This window comes from Sphaeramia orbicularis, chromosome 16 (assembly GCF_902148855.1).
Source record: "Sphaeramia orbicularis chromosome 16, fSphaOr1.1, whole genome shotgun sequence".
NCBI lineage: Eukaryota > Metazoa > Chordata > Actinopteri > Kurtiformes > Apogonidae > Sphaeramia > Sphaeramia orbicularis.
Window position 1 is genome coordinate 38,111,802 of NC_043972.1, and position 18,839 is coordinate 38,130,640.

The following is an 18,839-nucleotide window of genomic DNA, read 5'->3' on the forward strand; positions in this document are numbered from 1 at the left end:
GGTGAACCAAAAGACTGGGCAAAGAGCGGGACTAACTATAGGGATGGTATGGCATGTTTATGGCAAGTCAGAAGATTGACAAAAGAGCAGCAAATCTTATTCCATATATGGATGTGTTTTGGCATATTTCTGTAAAGCCAAAACACTGCACAAAGAGCGGGAATTTCTACCCAGAAGAAAACCCCACTTCATTTTAAAAGCATGATCAACACAAATTTTAGGTGAATTTTGGCCTCCTTTTGGCCTCTCTTTGGGTCAGTTTTGGCTACTTTTGGCTGGATTATGGGGATTTGGGGCTTTTCTGGGACAATTATGGCTGTATTTTTGAAGTCTGTAATTAGTTATGGGTGAATTTTGGCTTCCTTCTGGTTTGATTTTGGCTTGCCTATTTTGGAACATTTAGGGCCCATCCACCCGCCCAGAACTTTGCCAAAATGGCGTACCAGTTTTGGGCCAGATTTAAGCCATAATGATTTTGCTATCTGGGTCGTCTTAGTAGTAGGGTTGCATAGAATGTGAAAACAAGTTCTTCAACACCCACAAGAGGGAGACACAGAGTGGGACACCACTAATCCACTTCTAGTTCCTATTTCCAGTGATGAAAAGCATAGATTGATTTATTGATTGAATGTTTGATTGATTGTATGTGGTAGAGGAGCATTTCTTTACCTACCTGATATTACAGCTCAGCTGAGAACACAAACCTCCAGTATCTTAAACTGTACAGTTAGCTGTAGCTGAAATCCTGGAGGATCTATGACAAGCAGTCAGGACAGCAGCTTTAATCATGCTTTAAGATGTACCTTGGTTCTTCTGCCACAAGGGGGCCTCATTTTGCTGTTATATGTCACAGCCCTAGGCTCTGTGCTGCACAGTCCCATAAGAAGATAGATATTAAAGGGGTGGATTTACTGATCTATTTGCTTTCTTTAAGATGATTTAAGCTCAGTCAGTGTTTATTTGTCAGTGGTAGCTGCTGTTAGAGGACACCACAATGGTTGAGTGACCCGGCAGCTGCACAGCATGTGTGTGTAGTCAGGGTGTTTTAGGGACTTTAGACGCACAGGCTGGCTTTCCGTTGGCTGCTCCACACTTCAGTGGAAAAAGGAAAGTCCCAAATTGACCCTGGCAATCAGAACCTGGTCTGAGGGTGGAGCAGGATTAAAAGCAATGAGATGAGGTGTGATTTTTGTGTGCAGACTACGTGCACACTGCGGCTGTGCAGCAGTAACTGTCATCAACTAATCGGCAGATTGGAGAAGACAACTTGTCCTCACTGAAATCTGGCTGATCTTTATCAACCTCTCATAAATGTTCATGTACAATGGAAGTGAGTCACTGACATTAAAAAGGGACAGAAAACTCCAAACGGATATTTATTATAAAAAAAAAAAAAAAAATAAAAAAAAAAAATATATATATATATATCTTGTCATTGATTCTGACACAATTTCGGTCATATTGCAAACGCAATTTCATTATAAAAGTACAATTTTACACCTGTTTTAAAACTATTTTCATATATAATGTGAGTCCGATTGGCTTTTAATATAAGACGAATGGATCATTTTACCTCCATAAAGCACTCTTATTACTATAGACAGTACTGATATTTTAATTTGTATTGAAATTTAAAACTACTGTCTTAAACTCTTTACACCTCCTTACAGGCTGTAGTGAACTACATACATTTGAATCCTGTATATTCTCTGATTAAAATACTACACCACCACTACTACTACTACTACTACTATTACTACTACTACTATTTCTACTATTACTACTACTCCATTTTATATCTGTAATGAGAATACAGATTTAAAAATGTGCAATTTACAAGCCCATTTTGAACTTATATCATCAGTGAAATGTGCAGAATCAGCCCTTTTTTCATTTGACCTACTGTCCTATTTTGCATCCCCATGCGTCCAAACGCACTGAGCCCAGAGCATCAAGCCTCCTTTATCTCTTGGATCGATTTCTTGAGAAGTTTGGTAGATGTTTTCAACTTGCATGAAAAACAGACAGATGTCACAGAAGCCGTAGAGCCTCAGATTATCAAGAATTCACCCGTTTGTTTTCTCTTTTTCTTCCCTCACTGTGTATCATTTGCCATAAGTAGCAGAGCTTTCGGTTTAAAGGGAAAGCACCAGAGTTAGTGGCTGATCAGAGGAGCTGTGCGCAGCTGCTGTGTACCTGCAGTGGATGGCAAAGGTGAGCAGGGATACACATGATCTAACTGAACCTGGACTGACTGGGCTTCGAAAATGTATTTGCATTCCGTGTTTGTGGATCGGACCGGTTATCTAAAACCCACCACAGGCACAGAGGGGAACGGACTGATGTTGTGATCACTGCCCACTGAAGTTTGACTGAAATGGGATCAGTGCACTGGTAGATGGACTGACTACACACACACACACACACACACACACACACACACACACACACACACACACACACACACACACACACACACACACACACACACACACACACACACACATTAGGTAGTCGTGTACCCACGCTCACACCTGACAGTTCAACAGCCTCTCTCCCAGTTGATGCCGAGGATCATGACCATGAACGGTGACCACCAGTCGGTCGCCACTGCGCCGCTGGATTTGCGCACATCCAACCGAGAGCGTGGGAGCGCCGGGTCGAGGACTCCAGGTCCCACTAGGGACACCTGCGCCAACAGCGGCTCCCCTGCACCACCTGCGTGCACGGAAACGGACAGTTTGGAAAGACATTCACCCACGGTCAGGACCGCGCAGGGCTCGGATAGCGGTGCCGCGCGTAGACGTCCCGCGGACAAATGCGTCCACAGTTCTCTTCCTTTTAGGAAACGCAAGATCACCGTGGAACCGGAGCCCCAGACCCGGTCACCACCTCCGCCACAGAACCCAGACCGCTTCTCCAGCGGAGACACGGACTTGACCTCCCGGCACAGGCTGGTCAGTCACCCGCGACGGTCCCCGAGCCAAAGTGGGTTCGGTGTGGCACTGGTGACCCCCAGGCAGGGGGAGGAGGTCCGGCACCAGAGTCCAGGTGGATACGGACACACCATACGGTTCCTGCCCTCGGTTTACGGTAAGCTTTACTGGACTGACATGAACCATTGTTTGTAGTTCAATCATTCTGAACATGTGGTGCACAAAGTACAGACTTAGTGTGTTTAGAAAGGATTTTCCAAACACAGAATACACACTTTGGATGAGCTGAACATTCAAGAAGTCCCACTGATAACATCACATAGAACACAGAGGAGAGCGCATGACATCCACCGAGAAGAAACTCATTTATGCATGGATATTAGTGTGAATAAAGTCAACTGTGATCTTATTTAGACCATGGAAGTGAAGGCACACACCCTGTTGTATTTGGTCTCTGGTGTGTGTTCCATTTTTAAAACACAGCAGTCATAGTTGAAGTAGCATCTGCTGAATCAATGAGAAAATGCACATGTCAGCGAATCTGCAGACCTTCCTCTTCAGTCATTCCTCTGCACTGATAAAAGTGGCTTACTAGGTCAACTCACAGCTGAATCCTGCACATTCACACACACACACACATAGATCCATCATATTATAGGACTGAAATGTATGTTTTCTTATATATGTGTCTATTATGGCTCCTTTTTCCCACCCACATCTTCCCTCTTTTGATGGACCCTGTCACTATCACTTTGTTTCATTCTTGCTCAGGTCACTATCCGGTGTTCTTGCCCTCAGTCCCAGTCTCAGTCCCAGTCCCAGTTCCAGTCCCAGTCCCAGAGCCAACCCACCCTGTGGTACACCAAACTGACAACCTTATGAGCAGTATTGCTCTGGCTACACATCAAGATGAAGATGGAGACACGTATGTCAATGTTAAAGTTTTTTTCCCTTGTTGTTTATGCTGGAAGTAAAATAATTTTGTCCTTGGTATAGTATTAAGTAGGTACAGTGTAAATGATGAGTCTGATGGTAGGATTATTGAATTAATTTCATAGGTTTGGGTGGTCAGTTACAGACTGACCAGATTTATGTTTGCACCATGAGGAAGATATAAAATGAAAGATATACAGTGTTATGTAATAACCCTGGGGTGGTAAAATTCATTGGAATTATTTTGTTTTCAGACGTATTCCTCTTTTTATACACATCAGTAATGACCTTCGACCTGGTGCAATGATTACACACTGAGTCCCAGTTACACTTTTACACTTTTCAAGAAAAAAAATCACTATTATTTCATGAGAAGAGGTAAAATGTTTTATTCCAATTTTATGGGTAATGGTGTATCCTAAGATCATAAGATTCTAAGACATTAATACACCCCCCCCCCCAAAATAAATAAATAAAATAAATGCAGACTTTACTACTTTACTTTGGTGAAAACAGGTATAAAAACACACTTTACCTTCAGTAATTCACAAAACATATTAACAATACATATAACAATATGTAGTCATAACCCGCCCTTTAGAAAAATAATAACATTTATGGATAATCTCCATCAGAAAACAATGTCATGATGAGTGAAACTAAAGCGGTCACATGAATGACGGATGAATAAATTACTGACTAGGCTGGATCCAAACACTACTCTTAGCAAGCGAGAGCCTGACCTCATAAACAAAACTTCTTCGTGACACAACCTGGATGTGGTTTGTGAAGTAGAGCATCACTGACTGTAATATCCTCTGGTTTTATTTGTCCTTTGTCTGCATGACTCACCTGGCTCTGTACAGTCAGTAGGTACACTCAGTACCCCTGTGTATCAAACCCATTCTTTGCGGTTGCGTCACTTCCTATACAAACACTGGATTTGTGTGGATCAGAAATGTTTCTTTAATGGAGTTGTAACACAACGATCTAAACAGTGTGTGTTTTAGTCTGAGTCTCTATGCCAGCAGCATACGCTCCTGTGCCAAACAACTTTTTTTTTTCTGTCTTCTTTTCTCTAGTGGCATAGGGTGGGGGGTTGAGAATGAGAGTACTGTATTTAAGACACTGGGTTCTTGAGACCACATGAATGCAAATATTAAACTTTAACGCATGGTTACTTGACTTTGTCTAAATGTTCAACACCCACGCACACTCTTAACTGAAATGACAAAGTGAACACACACACACACACACACACACCTATACATGGACATATGTGTGCGTGAAAAAAAGTATCAGCACCCCTTGCATTTATTCAAAACAAACTCGTGATGACTATAATTTAGCAAAACCATAAATCCCATGACATGTTATTGCAGTTTGCAGAGTGAAAATCCATGTGACTTGTCATGTGTAATATGGTCAGACAATAAAATAAAAAATATGCAGTATTTCATGAATCACTAAAAAGCAGTTACACTTCAATTCTATCTTTTTTTTTTTTTTTACATAGACTCCAAAATAATGTGAGTTTTCCATTTCTATCCTTTGATCTCTGTGTAAAAAAAGTTAGCAAAAATGAAAATCTTAGCTCTTGTGTCTTTGAAATCAGTTTAACTTCAAATCTACTCCTTTTTGCAAAGAACCGTTGACACCTTGTGTCGTGTATCTCGTTTTTTTTTTTTTGTGGTTCTGTTAAACTTTGCGTGAATTCTGCAGAAACATTCATAGCCCCTTATCCTTTCACACTGTTTGTATGAACATGAGTGTGTGTGTGAACGCAGAAAGTGCACGATGACGAGCGTGCGCCTGCTCTTACGTCAATGGGGTGTTCGTCCTCGGTTCTCAGCGCTTCAGAGCCCCTCTAGTTTCGGGAAAATCATTGAGAGCTCAGTTTTAAATACGACTGTGGTTTTCTCTCAGGTGTCTTTGTGTCTCTCTTTTTTTTTCTCTGTGTTTTTAAATGAATGAGCTCAAAAAACCCAAACATCCGCTTCCTCATTTACCGCTTTCTATCAGCTTCATCTCTCTCACTTTCTCACTCTCTTGCTCTCTCTCCTTTTCTAGCTCTCTGTCAGTCTTTTCTGTAATTTACTTATTACATAAAGCAGAAATTAGACCACTTCCTTATTTCTGCCAATGCATGAAGCATTGTTGATGAATTGTGTGTTTTTACTTACACCTAAATCATTTTACAAATTTCAAAACATACTACTGTGTTCATTAGAAATACAGATCTGTTTTTGGACTATACTTATTATATTGCATTGTGTGACTGGGTGAGCTGTGTCTCTGTCATTTTTACTATTATGTAGCGTGACTGAGGAATAAAAGAGTTAAAACAAATTATAGGGAAAATTAATTTGATTTTGTGGAACATGTACATTAAGCAACATTTGCGGATCAAGATTTCTGTCACAAGGAAACTCAAAGAAGATTAATACTCAATAATACTTTATAGTTTTGTCTCTGTTTTCTTTAACTGTTGTGATGAAGACATACTGTGGAAACCCCATGGTAAAGCATTGAAGTGCTGGTTGTGCTTGTATCAATGCTTACTCAGACACATTCCATTCCAAATTAACTTCCACACATTTGGATGTAGTATTATTTGTGACTAGTAGAGCAGAGTATACAACTGGTTATTAGCTTCCATTTCTGCGTAACTGGACAGTGATCCATTACTGCTCCTCTTTTGTTTACATCATCTTACTGCTCAGCTGGTCCACAGACCACAGGATATGCTCCTCTTCTATCTCATTCAGTTTAACTGTGCCATTGCCCTCCATACCAAACAGGATACCACATTTGTGTTGTCTCCATGTCTGCTCTTTGTCTTGCAGTCTGTCTTATTTTCTCTCGCACACACAAACACTTAGACTGACTGCGTTAATGTGGGTAGTTTGGGACACATGTCTACATCAGCGTTGCAGTGCCTGAGGTTATCACAGGGCTGTGGTCTGCCGCACTTCCAGGAACCAGAAACAGTACAGTTTCATCTTTAGAGAAAGAGAGAGATGGATTGAGGAGAACAAAATAAGACCAATGAATAACGTTCAATGCTATATGAATATAACTACTGATAGCTATGCTCAAAAATTTGATTCCAAACGTGAAACTGCAGCACATATTTGGAGCTCATGAGCATCAGATTAACCTCAGACAAACACTAGCATGAGGCACTTTTGGGCTCACTGTTGGTATAATACATTCATTCTTGGACATATACAGCATAAACATTATCAGCAGCCTTTTAAAAAGACAACTGTTCTGAGTTCAGGAGCAGAGACTGGCAAATGAAAGAACAGGTCATACTCCAATTCCAGTATAGAGTTCTGCTTTTCACTCAGATGTCAGGATTGTTCATTGCAATTGCACATCCAATCTGCTCTTGCACACTAACCTTTATTTTTCACTCACTCTGGAGAGTTTATATCCATTATTGTGCATGCAGATGCAAAAAATAGGCATCTACCATGTGTACACAGTTTATAGAAGATACACATTTTTTGTTGGGGGGGCAATGTTCATTTTATTTCATTGCATACTATGCATAACAGTGTATGAATATTTTTTTTACAGAAGGTTAGCTAAACAGATTGCACATGCTTCAACAGAATGTCAAAGAATTGGAATGTTTGCATTAAAAGATAGATAGATAGATAGATAGATAGATAGATAGATAGATAGATAGATAGATAGATAGATAGATAGATAGATAGATAGATAGATAGATAGATAGATAGATAGATAGATAGATAGATAGATAGATAGATAGATAGATAGATAGATAGATAGGAAGTGTTGCAAGTGCTTGTGTCTCATTTGCTGATCTCATATTCTGTGTTAGGTACTTTTTAACTGTTCTCAAGAACCGTCCCTGTTTCCTGTTGTACAGTTTTACTGTATGCACTGTGTGCATTATGACTTATCCGCTGGATGAAGTGAGTGAACATGCAGAAAGCCCTTGTCTGAAGCATTTTAATGGCTGGATGTCACAGCACAGAGAAGAAGAGAGAGGAGAAAGAATGCTGCCATTGTTACTGACAACAGGAAGTGACATAAAACCAGTCTGACTTTTACTGGAAGATGTTCATCTGACAGTGAGAAAAAGAAAGATGTTAAAAAAAAGAAGTCTGCTATACCGTTCTCTATTATATGCCCCCCCAGTTTCCTGCTCTTCCCTTTAAGCTTTGACTTGTGTTTGCTCTTTCATTTACGTATAGAATACAGATAGCGGTTTCCACTTAAGTCTTGATAAGGGTGTGATAAGAGTTGTATGAGTCATGGTCGTACATCTTTGGAGCTTGTTAGTCTGTCAGCAGGATAATGAATTTCAAGTAAACAAGTTCCAACTTCTGATCACTATCCTTCAGGTGTGCCAGGTTGAAGAGGTCGAGAGGTGTTTGAATTATTTTCATTCTAACACGACAATTTTTTTTTGCCATTTTTTACAGACTTTAATTTTTACTTTCACATTCCTGTGAACTGATCTGAAGAAACGTTCTCTTTCACCTGATAGTTTAAAAGAAATGCCATTTTCCTGTGGAGGGTTAAAAAAACTGCATTCGTAACAATGTACAATGCCTGTCAGTAAAGTACACACAACACACCAGCCAGTTTTTGTGGGGCCAAGAAGTTATTTCCTGGATGTGGAGTATCAGTGGTTAACAATGTCAGGAAAAACCTGTGTCTTCTGAAGCATGTCTTTTGGTTGCATCTTATAAAATCCTCCATGTGCTTTTTTTTCTATGTGTTATAGAGCTCTACATATAGCTGTGGTGCAGGGGGAGTTGGCAGTCGTCCGCAAACTGATTGACCTCCTGCTGTGGGCCCAAAGAGGGCTTGATATCTACAACAACCTTCGCCAGGTGAAGCAAATGCATCCTTCAAACCCAAACATGCTACAGTCACCTCCATTAACCCATGATCACAGTCCTCACAAAGTGTTGCAAATTCTGCAAAAAACAGAGAAAGAAATATTTTCAGTGTTTGTGATCCAAAAATATGCGCCATATCTGCATTTCTACATAAAAATATCTTTCAGAAACTACATTCATATGTAAGTATTTAATGATGTTATGGTTAGGCTTGGATAGAATGTTTAATATGCAAATATAAGGATAAGGGTTTTTCATATGTAAATATTCAATGACTTTAATTGTTAGCTTTAAGCAGAAATTAATTCATAAGTAAATATCTGGAATAAGGAGTGTTCATCTGTATATATTTAATATTTTAATGGTGAGGTTAAGGCTGAAATGGCATTCAGATGTAAGTATGTATTGACTGTTTAGACTCAGGCTGGAGTTAGTTAAGTAGTAACATACAGTGACATCATGTCATGTCTGGTGACTGGGCTGAAATCATGCAAACACACAACTGCAGTCATTATTCTTAGACTTCATTGCTCTCATTTCACTGTGGAAGCTCTCCCATTCACAATGATTTTTTCATGATTCTGGTCTATTTTTGTTTCATCACAAATATCAAAGAGGTCACCGGTGTAATATGATGAAAGAAAGACCAAGTGTGATGGGGGACTTGTGCCCCGACAACAGCAGAATAAAATGCACTCTTGTGCTCCACCCTTCTGATAACAGCAACATGGAAAAGAATGAAAGAGGAAGTGCCTTGGTTTCCTCCTTGCCTCGCAAAGTGTTATCGCATGCTCTTACAGTCAGAGATGGTTAACGCAGTGGAATTCACCCTTCCCGATTTCTCCACCTGTATTGGCCACGAGCCAAACCTATACACATGCTGGGAAGGACCTTGTGTGTTTTCCAGTGTTCTCTCTTATTTTGTTTATGGTTTTCTAATGCTCAGTTTCCCTATAGGCTGGGAGTTTTGAGGGTGTGTATGAAAGGATTTACCATGTTGTGAAACTCTGAAAAATAGTCATGATGATTAAGTGAAGCAGTGGGTGACTCCGATGAGCTCCTGGAGTCAAGTCATGAGTCAGGTGACTGTCCCTTTCATCTACTAAAGTACTAACCTCAAAATATGGCATCAACCACAGCGCTGACTGGAATGTGTATAAGGAATTTAGTTTGAGAAGTGTTTCCCAATCTAGGTCTTTCCCTTTTATCTTTTCTTCCCCTCTACTCTAAACATTTCTCACCCTTCTGCCAGCTTTGTGTTTTTTTTCAGCCTTCTGACAGAGAAACACCTGAGGTGTGCAGAGGTTTAGTTCTCAAGGCTGGGGTTTCACACCACACAGGGCACCACAGGCTTGCTTACCAGAAATAATGCTGCCGCTATCCGTTGATGCCTTTCCTCATTGCTGAGGCTACATTGCATAGGTTTTGTTATATCCTGTGTCTGCCCGCTGTATAAAAAGGCACGCACACGACACATATCCACATACGTACACGCACACTTTTTCAAACAGAAGCGCATATTATTTATCATATTCAGTTAAAACCAAAAAGGGAGATTTTCAGGCACAGGTCCCGTCACAGTCATTTGCCTACCAGATTATGTGGTTTTGACTAAAAACCTTAAAGAACAGGCATATTAAAACGAGGCCAGGGAACTTTTTTTTTTTTTTTTACACTTTTCAACCTCTAAAATTTACTGGATGGTGATGAGTGCATTTTCTGGCAAGGGTTAACATCTCAAAGACAAAGAAAAATAAGATAGAGCTTTTCCAATATTGATGACAAATCCTGAGTTTCTGTGGTTTTGCTCATGGGACTATTTGACAGAGTGTTACTATCAGTACTGTATCTGAACAATAGTACAAGTGTCAGTGCTTGATTTGCCTTCCACTCACTGCACTACTATGACATAGAGACAGCTGTTTGATACTCCCACACTGGTCATGCCATAACTGCGTCTACACAAACACACACTGCAGTAGTCTACTTTTGGCTTCTTGCACTACAGCTGAGTGTGTAGCACTAGTGGGATTTGTCAACTGAATCCCATGGGATGAGCCGCATTAATAGTCATGTGTTTTCAGATCAAAGACTATCTAACTCACAGTGTGAAGCCTTTGCTTTAAATGCGAAGCTTTTTAGATTAATTGAACACATCTAAGATTTTTCCAGTTTGTTTACATGCATACTCGTGGCGTGACATTTTAGTTTTTGTGTGTGCATGTGTGTACACGAGTGATGCATGTGTGTGTGTTTGTGTGTGCATTAGTATCCTTCTTCCGAGAAGTCACATGACGCCACCCCCCCTCGCTTTGGGCTGTTTCTCAACATACCTTGCTCAGTTCAGAGGGTAGTTCAGAGGGACTTTCCCTATTGCGTCTCTCTCTCTCTCTCTCGTATTGTCTCTCTATCTCTCTTGCAAATGTCTTTTCTAATACTGTTTCTCAGTGCATAGAACAGTAGAATTTAAGGTTTTTAACCATAACTGATGCTATCACTGCAACTGTCAGCAAACCTTGGGATGTTTATTTGTGCAAAAGTGCTTACTTTACCCTGCAGTGTCTGCCACAACAGCCAAGTCACTATTGCCTTCCACCTTTCTTTGTGTTTTGGCCCAGCCTACAGCCTGGAGCTGTTTTTCATGCCCAGAAAACTCCTCTCATTTATTCATCCTCTTCATGTTGATCCACTTATTTTGCAGGAATGTAATGGTGCGAGGACAGACCCAAGGGAAAGAGAAGGGATTTTCCCTTGTTATCCTGTCTTTCCCCTGGACTCCCCGCTGTGCTTCCGCTTCTTCCTCATTCCTCTATTTCTTCACCCTGTGCCCTACACCTCCCTCCCCCAACCCATTTCCAGTCTTTCCCTTATCTCTTTTCTCTGAGGTTTTGTTTTAGTCACTTTAAAATCATGTAGAGGAAACCAGAATGAAACTTAGGTCTATTTGAATGACCTTAAAGGTCTGGACATATATGGGAAGTATTACCATTAATGCTGTGTTAGGTCCAAATATTAACATGCTGCTCAGCAGTGAATGTTGGAAGTTCAAAGAACATACAGTTTATAGAGGTATATAAATGTGTGTGTGTGCTTGTTTGTGTGTGTGCTTGTGCGTATGTGTTGTTATGTTTTTATAACTGCAAGTGTGTGTGTGAGTCACAGAATTCAGGGAAACAGGCGGGAGGAACACTGGCATTGACACACTGGAGGAATTCCACAAAGACGCTCTCCCACTGCTAGTCAACTTCTATTATCGTCTTTACTGGAACAAGCCCTCACACACACATACAGTAGAAATACAGTAAAAGTGAAACTTGGCACAACAATTTCACCCTGACTGCATCATTTATTGTGTAACTCTAGCAGCAGCTAAAAAGTCCATCTTAACAGACTTCCTTTTATGATCCAACTGTCTCGTTACTTAACTTAAACAGTAACAGTAGAGTGCTTGTGTCCTACTTGACCGGAGTTGACATAATTATCAACAGGATGACACATGCTGACTTCACCCAAAAGAACATCCTAGATTGCCCAAGTGATTCTGTTCAGCACCCAGTAGATTCATTCAGGCAATTGTATTTTTGCTTTTTTGTCTCTCCTGCCTTTGCAGAGTGTTTGCCAGAACAGGTTTCTCCTCATTTTAAATTATCCACTCATTCTCATGCAAGGGCTGCTGATGGTGATGATGTTTGTTCTGCGATTGGCAGTGCAATAGTCCCGTCTTAGACTATTAGTCATGTTTTTGGACTTCTGATAAGGCACGTAATGTGTGTTTGCATCTCATGATCTTCTGATGTATAATGATGATAATGAGATGCTTTCTTGTTTATATATGTTCCTCCATACTTTTAGGGCATTGTTTCATTGTGGTTCTGACCTTTAACCTGTAAAACAGGTTAGATATGAAAAGATGCATTTACTAGAAATAATATCAGCCTTCCTGCTACCTCATTTACTAGAATGTGGTTTTGTTACCTGTTTTCCTGTTTTGTATTGCTGATGTTTATTGGCTTGAACCTTTTAGTCTATGATTTGTGCTGTAATAGGATGCATAAGGTATTTGATATTTGAAGTTTGAACACAAATTACAACTTGTTTTACTCTCCATTTACCTCATATTTTAACAATGAGTAATGCCTTTTAGGATAGCTAATCTAAAGCATCATGCAACATCTGTGAGGGACTTCAGTTTTTAATACATTGCCTTTTGTGGTTATGGGCCTTAATATGCTGGTTTGCCTAATTTGTCCCACTTTTTTTTCTTTTTGGCTTCCCCCTCAGACACCTCTTCATCTGGCTGTGATAACCCAGCAGGTGAATATGGTGGAGGATTTGCTGAGAGCGGGAGCCGATCCGGCGGCTTTGGACCGTAATGGCCAGACCGCTCTCCACCTTTGCTGTGAATACAACCAGCAGGACTGTTTGTCCTTGGTCCTGTCTCAATCATCAGCCTCCACCTGCTTGGAGACAAGAAACTATGAGGGTAAGCTCTGATGTACTTGAAAAGTAGGGTTCACTGAGGCCTCATTCTCTCATTCACAGGCATTTAGACAATTTGATGATGCATTGTAGCTGTAACCATTTTCTTCACAGTGATGGTCCATGGGGAATACTTTAGTATCTAATAAATTTAGACCCCGACTATTGACTATGTCCCCATAGTACAGACTTTAAACTGAAAAGCTATAGTTCATTTGACTTGTAAATTTGAGAATATATGTATGAACTATTGCTTGTGCCTTTCCTTTATAGTTACTGACTCTGAATCCAAGTTTCCAATAATCAGTACAATAACTAAACCATTCACTATTTGCTACAGTGACAAAAACATAATGACATAGAAACAATGCCATAGACTGACTTTCTTTTTTTGCTTACGTGTTTGTTATGGGATAGGAGAAGTATGGAACCTTGTTTAGGTAACATATCAAGCAAATTTTTTGGGCTATGTGGGCGAGAGGACATTTCCTTCCTCTGTGGTTTGGTGTAAGTGTCCTTTCACATTGATGAATATATAGATTCACATCACTGCACAGAAACAGATACATTATGAACACGTAGATATACAAAGATACAATAGCCACTTTTACACAGAGATCCCGGAAAAAAGGCGAGATGGTGATCCCACCTTTTTTCCACCACTGACCGATTTCCACAGCCAAGCCAAAGGAGGAACAGAGGTGAGACAGGCTGGACTTTTACACAGCAGACTTGTGTTCCAGAATCAAAGAGATGAGATGGAGGTGGTTTTCACTCTGTGGTGGGACTAGACTGGGACAGTCTGGGGACAGTGGCTGTGAGAAGGGTAAAGGACAAAATCTGTGCAATCCTGGACGATCCTTCTCACCCTCTGCACGACGAGCAGTGGCTGAAGGGCAGCTCATTCAGACAGTGGATTATCCCACCCATGTGCAGGACTGGACGATACAGACGCTCCTTTGTGGAAACCGCCATCAGACTGCATAACAGAAGCTTGGCTTAAACTATATTTCTCACTACAGTTACTATATTATTATTTATGTCATTTTTTGTCACTTAAGCAATTTTTTTCTTTTTTTTAAAAATTGTATTTGATGAAACGTGTCTTGGGCTGCTGTGATATTTGAATTTCCCCTTTGGGGGATGAATAAAGTATATGTTATCTAATCTAATCTTATTTTATCTTAATTTTTGTGTCCTAGTGACAGTGACCACGTGTAATAACATGAAAGCTGTGAAAGTGTCATAGTGGCATACATTAAAACTTTGACCAGTATTTTAATTAGGCCTCTTCAAAAATACTAATAATCTCCTCAACTCTTCAACTTTACAGTGACAAACAAACTCTTTAAGGTCTCTTTGCACAAGCTCACAGTGACTCTCATTACTCAACAAAGACATTTTATCATATGATCAATTTGTTCCTATTTCTAACAAAATGTGAAATAGCAGCATTTAATTATGGAATTTTCCTCATACGGCTGAAAGAAAAATGCTTTCTCTGTAATATATAATGTGTGTGTGTGTGTGTATATATATATATATATATATATATATATATATATATATATATATATATATATATATATATATATACTTTGACTTAGTTTTGTGTAGAAAACCATGCAGTGGGTCTTTCAACCATGCATGGAGGCAGTGTAAACAAGTTCAGGTGTGTGTAGTGATATGTGTTTACACATTAGCATTTAGCCAGTGTGTATATGTCTGAATATCTTGTTTTTTTCTTCAGGTTTGAGCCCTCTCCATCTGGCTGTACTGCGTGGCCATAAGGATTTGGCAAGAATGCTGTTAAATGCAGGAGCTGACATCAATGCTATGGTCAGTTCTGATGCAGTACTGACTCAGCTCTGTTTCACAACAAGCAACATTTCAGATTTACCGTCACTGACTTTTCCCTTGGTGTTTTTTTTTTTTTTTTTTAATCAGGACATCAAAAGTGGCCAGAGTCCTCTCATGCACGCGGTGGAGAGCAATAACGTAGACATGGTCCACTTCCTCATTGAGGTAATATGTGTGTGTGGGCAGGGAGGAGGAACAGAACTGTGACTCAGCTCTATTTGATTAGTCCGTTACTCTGTCCAACTCGTATGTTGTATTAACTTTAAGTAATGCTTTGTCTCACTTCTTCCCCGTGTTTCCCATAGTTTTCTAATTTAAGAAAAATGTTAAGTCTCACTTACTTCATTGACATTTTTACTTCTTTTTTTGTTATCAGACTGGATGTGACGTCAATTGCCAGTCATACAGTGGGAATACAGCCCTGCACAGTGCCTGTGGACGGGGACAGGTGGACACTGTGCGTCTGCTGCTTAAAAGTGGAGCTGACAGCAGCCTTAAGAACTATCACAACGACACCCCTGTGATGGTCGCCAAAAACAAGAAAGTGAGTGAGGAAATGGCAGAAAATAAAAAGGTGTAGGGAATTATATTTAGATAGTTCTAGGGAATACATGAAGTCATTATCTACTTTTTACTCTTCAAACTCACTGTAAATTTATGCTAGAAAATCACACCATTTTTACTCTAGTAGTGTCACTGCCAAATCCACTTGACACAGTTCTGAGTAAGATTGGAAACATCTCACAGGGAAGTAAATCCTTCCACCTAGAGGCCAAACCCCCATGGTGCAGTGTCTTCCACATCGACAGTGTATTAGCCTTTTCCCAATTCCTTATTTTTTGCCTCTTCAACTCTTTGATGCTCAATGGTGACTCGGAAATTGATCTTGGTGCTGAGGATCAAGCACTAAGGAGGGTTACTGGAGGAGTTTCTAAGCTTTGTGGAGGTCTGTTTTAGCGATTGGACCCCTGATGCACTCATCTGTATTATACAAACCACAGCAGGAGCAGGACTTTAAAAATGAGAGTGCATGATGCATGATCAAATGTGTGCATGGCATCCTTAATGAAAAAAATAAAAATAAAAAAATAATAATAAAATACTACTACTAATAATAATAATAATAGATTGGATTTCTATAGTGCTTTTCAAGGCACCCAAAGTGCTTTACATTATTGATCCATTATTCATTCACTCTCACATTTACACACTTAAATCACCTACTAAACTATTTATCCATGTTGCGAATTGAATTAGAAGTTAATCATTATTTTGCATTAACACTCAGTTGACAGAGATCACAAAATAAAGTGGAGCATTACATCAAATAATGGACAGACATTCCACTTGTTATATTTAACTTTTCTTAAAGGAGTGATATTTAGCTTTTTTAAATTGAATTATACATTTTAAAACATTTCCCTGTGGTCTACATAGACTGTACAGGGTGGGGAAGCAAAATTTACAATATTTTGAGGCAGGGATTGAAAGACAGTGTATGACCAATTAGTTTATTGAAAGTCATGAGAATTTATTTGCCACAAGAAAATTTACATAATAGAAAATGTTTTTATTCTATGTGTCCTCCTTCTTTCTCAATAACTGCCTTCACATGCTTCCTGAAACTTGCGCAAGTGTTCCTCAAATATTCGGGTGACAACTTCTCCCATTCTTCTTTAATAGTATCTTCCAGACTTTCTCGTAATAGTTTTGCTCATAGTCATTCTCTTCTTTCCATTATAAACAGTCTTTATGGACACTCCAACTATTTTTGAAATCTCCTTTGGTGTGACGAGTGCATTCAGCAAATCACACACTCTTTGACGTTTGCTTTCCTGATTACTCATATGGGCAAAAGTTTCTGAAAAGGTATGGATAATAGTGTTAGGTATGATTATGACATCAATATATGTTTGGTTTCGAAACAATTGACGTAGTGCCTGCTGAGAAAAAACAACTAAATGTTCATTGTAAATTTTGCTTCCCCACCCTGTAAATGGTATGCTTGGGTCTGAATTCTTCATTAATTCAACTGCACAGGTCCATCTTCAACCCTATTTCTGAGTAATGACACCAGAAAGGTCATTTTGAACGCTTGGCCTTTAAATGCACATGAGCTACTTCACGCCCCACCCCCTCCAGGTTGTTGGCTATGCTGTTCTGTCCCATTCAACCAATAGCTGAACAATTTTGGTAATCGGCTCGAAGTTTGGACATATTTTCAGTATGGACTACAGCCGCTGCTGCTGACAAACAATTATGGTGTACTTGGAGAAATGCTCATTGGAAGTCTTGACCTTATATGTGCAAATGTTGTGACATAACTAGTTACAGACGTAACAAATTAAGCAGGAATTAAAACAGGTAGTAGAAACCCACTCGATTTTTGCCAATATAAAGATAGCTTTGCAGCACCTGGAGGGTTTAAATTCAAAGTATTTGAACTATTAGGGTCTCCAGATACACAAATAAATGAACCAAAAACTAATAAAAGTGGGTTTAGCAAAATATGACCCCTTTAAAATGACACTTCCAAGATGAGGATGTGTCATGTATCATGATAGAGGGGATTGTTTTTTTTGCTTGGGTGAGGATTCTCTTAAGTAGATCACAGTGACACTCATGCAAGGTCACACATTATGCAATGTTTTTATATTAGACTGTGAATCTCTTCCAGATAGCAGATGTGTTACGTGGAAGAAGTTCCAAACAGATAAGGGCTCAAGATCAGCACAGTGTGTCGGTGTCGCCCCATGGAAGCAGCTTAACAGAAAACAGTAAGAGCGAGCATACGAGTTCATACATTGGTAAATACAGCAAAGACATAGAATTAACTCCATACTCTCTGTCTCCGATTTAGGTTCCCCTTCTCCTTGCCACAGTCGAGGATGTTCACCTTCATCCCTTCCACACACTCCTCACCACAGCAGCACCTCCCAGTCACCAAAGACTCCATCTATGCTTGTATTTCCATATTACTAGTTGCAATCCAGTTCAATTTGCAACTACCTTTGCACAGCCAACCAACAATGAGACAAATAGATCTTTGAGGAAACCAGGAAAAGCTGTACCTAAAGGAACGATGGACTGCAGCAATATTGGTGTCCACTTTTAGGTTTTAATGCCTTGACAGATTCCCTGCAGCCTTTTTGCTTTATGGGCCCTCTTGTAAAGACCTTAGAATCATTACACCTACCTACACCTTTAGGGGGACTTACCAGCTGCTGTCTCAATCCGCCGGCTTTCCTTATCTGCATCTAGCAGTAACAGAAATGAGCCACTGCACGCAGGCTGAACATCATGGACTGGAAACTGTGAAACTGCCTGGGGATGTCTGTGAACTGTGAACAGTGTGAACCATAGGGTATGAACACAGACTACCTTGACAGTGGAGAAAGACTGAGGCAACACAGAGGATGAAGGTTTTACAGGTTTTGATGCCAGATTTAAAATGGGGATGTTGCAATCACATGTTCAGTGCCTTAACCACTAGGCCTTCATGACACCTCAAGTCTTAAGAAAAGTGAATATTGTCAGTGTAAGACCTGACATGCTATTTAGTGCACGGTCAAATCCAATATTTCCTGCCATTTTAATACTGGGTATGCAATGTACATTTCATATTTGCTTTTGTGTGCATATGTACCTATATGATAATGTATTGCTGTATCATTTTCAAAGGTGTCACATATTTTTTAATATAAAATCTATACAACATAGTGACTTCTTGTGTGTTACTTCACCTCAC

General features: G+C 39.8%; 1 protein-coding gene across 2 annotated transcripts; it reads left to right on the forward strand.

Moving 5' to 3' along the window:
* Positions 1-1,998: 1,998 nt before the first annotated feature.
* On the forward strand, positions 1,999-18,804 carry bcl3 (BCL3 transcription coactivator). Of its 2 annotated transcripts, none has more exons than XM_030157549.1 (9): positions 1,999-3,093; positions 3,735-3,861; positions 8,635-8,743; positions 13,034-13,235; positions 14,982-15,070; positions 15,179-15,256; positions 15,468-15,635; positions 17,769-17,868; positions 17,952-18,804. In XM_030157549.1, the coding sequence occupies exons 1-9, from the start codon at positions 2,565-2,567 to the stop codon at positions 18,071-18,073; spliced, it is 1,524 nt and encodes a 507-aa protein (XP_030013409.1). In that variant the 5' UTR covers positions 1,999-2,564; the 3' UTR covers positions 18,074-18,804. The 2 variants fall into 2 exon arrangements, with proteins under 2 accessions (XP_030013409.1, XP_030013408.1); XM_030157548.1 differs by having other exon boundaries at positions 2,000-3,093; positions 3,708-3,861.
* The last annotated feature ends 35 nt before the right edge of the window (positions 18,805-18,839 follow it).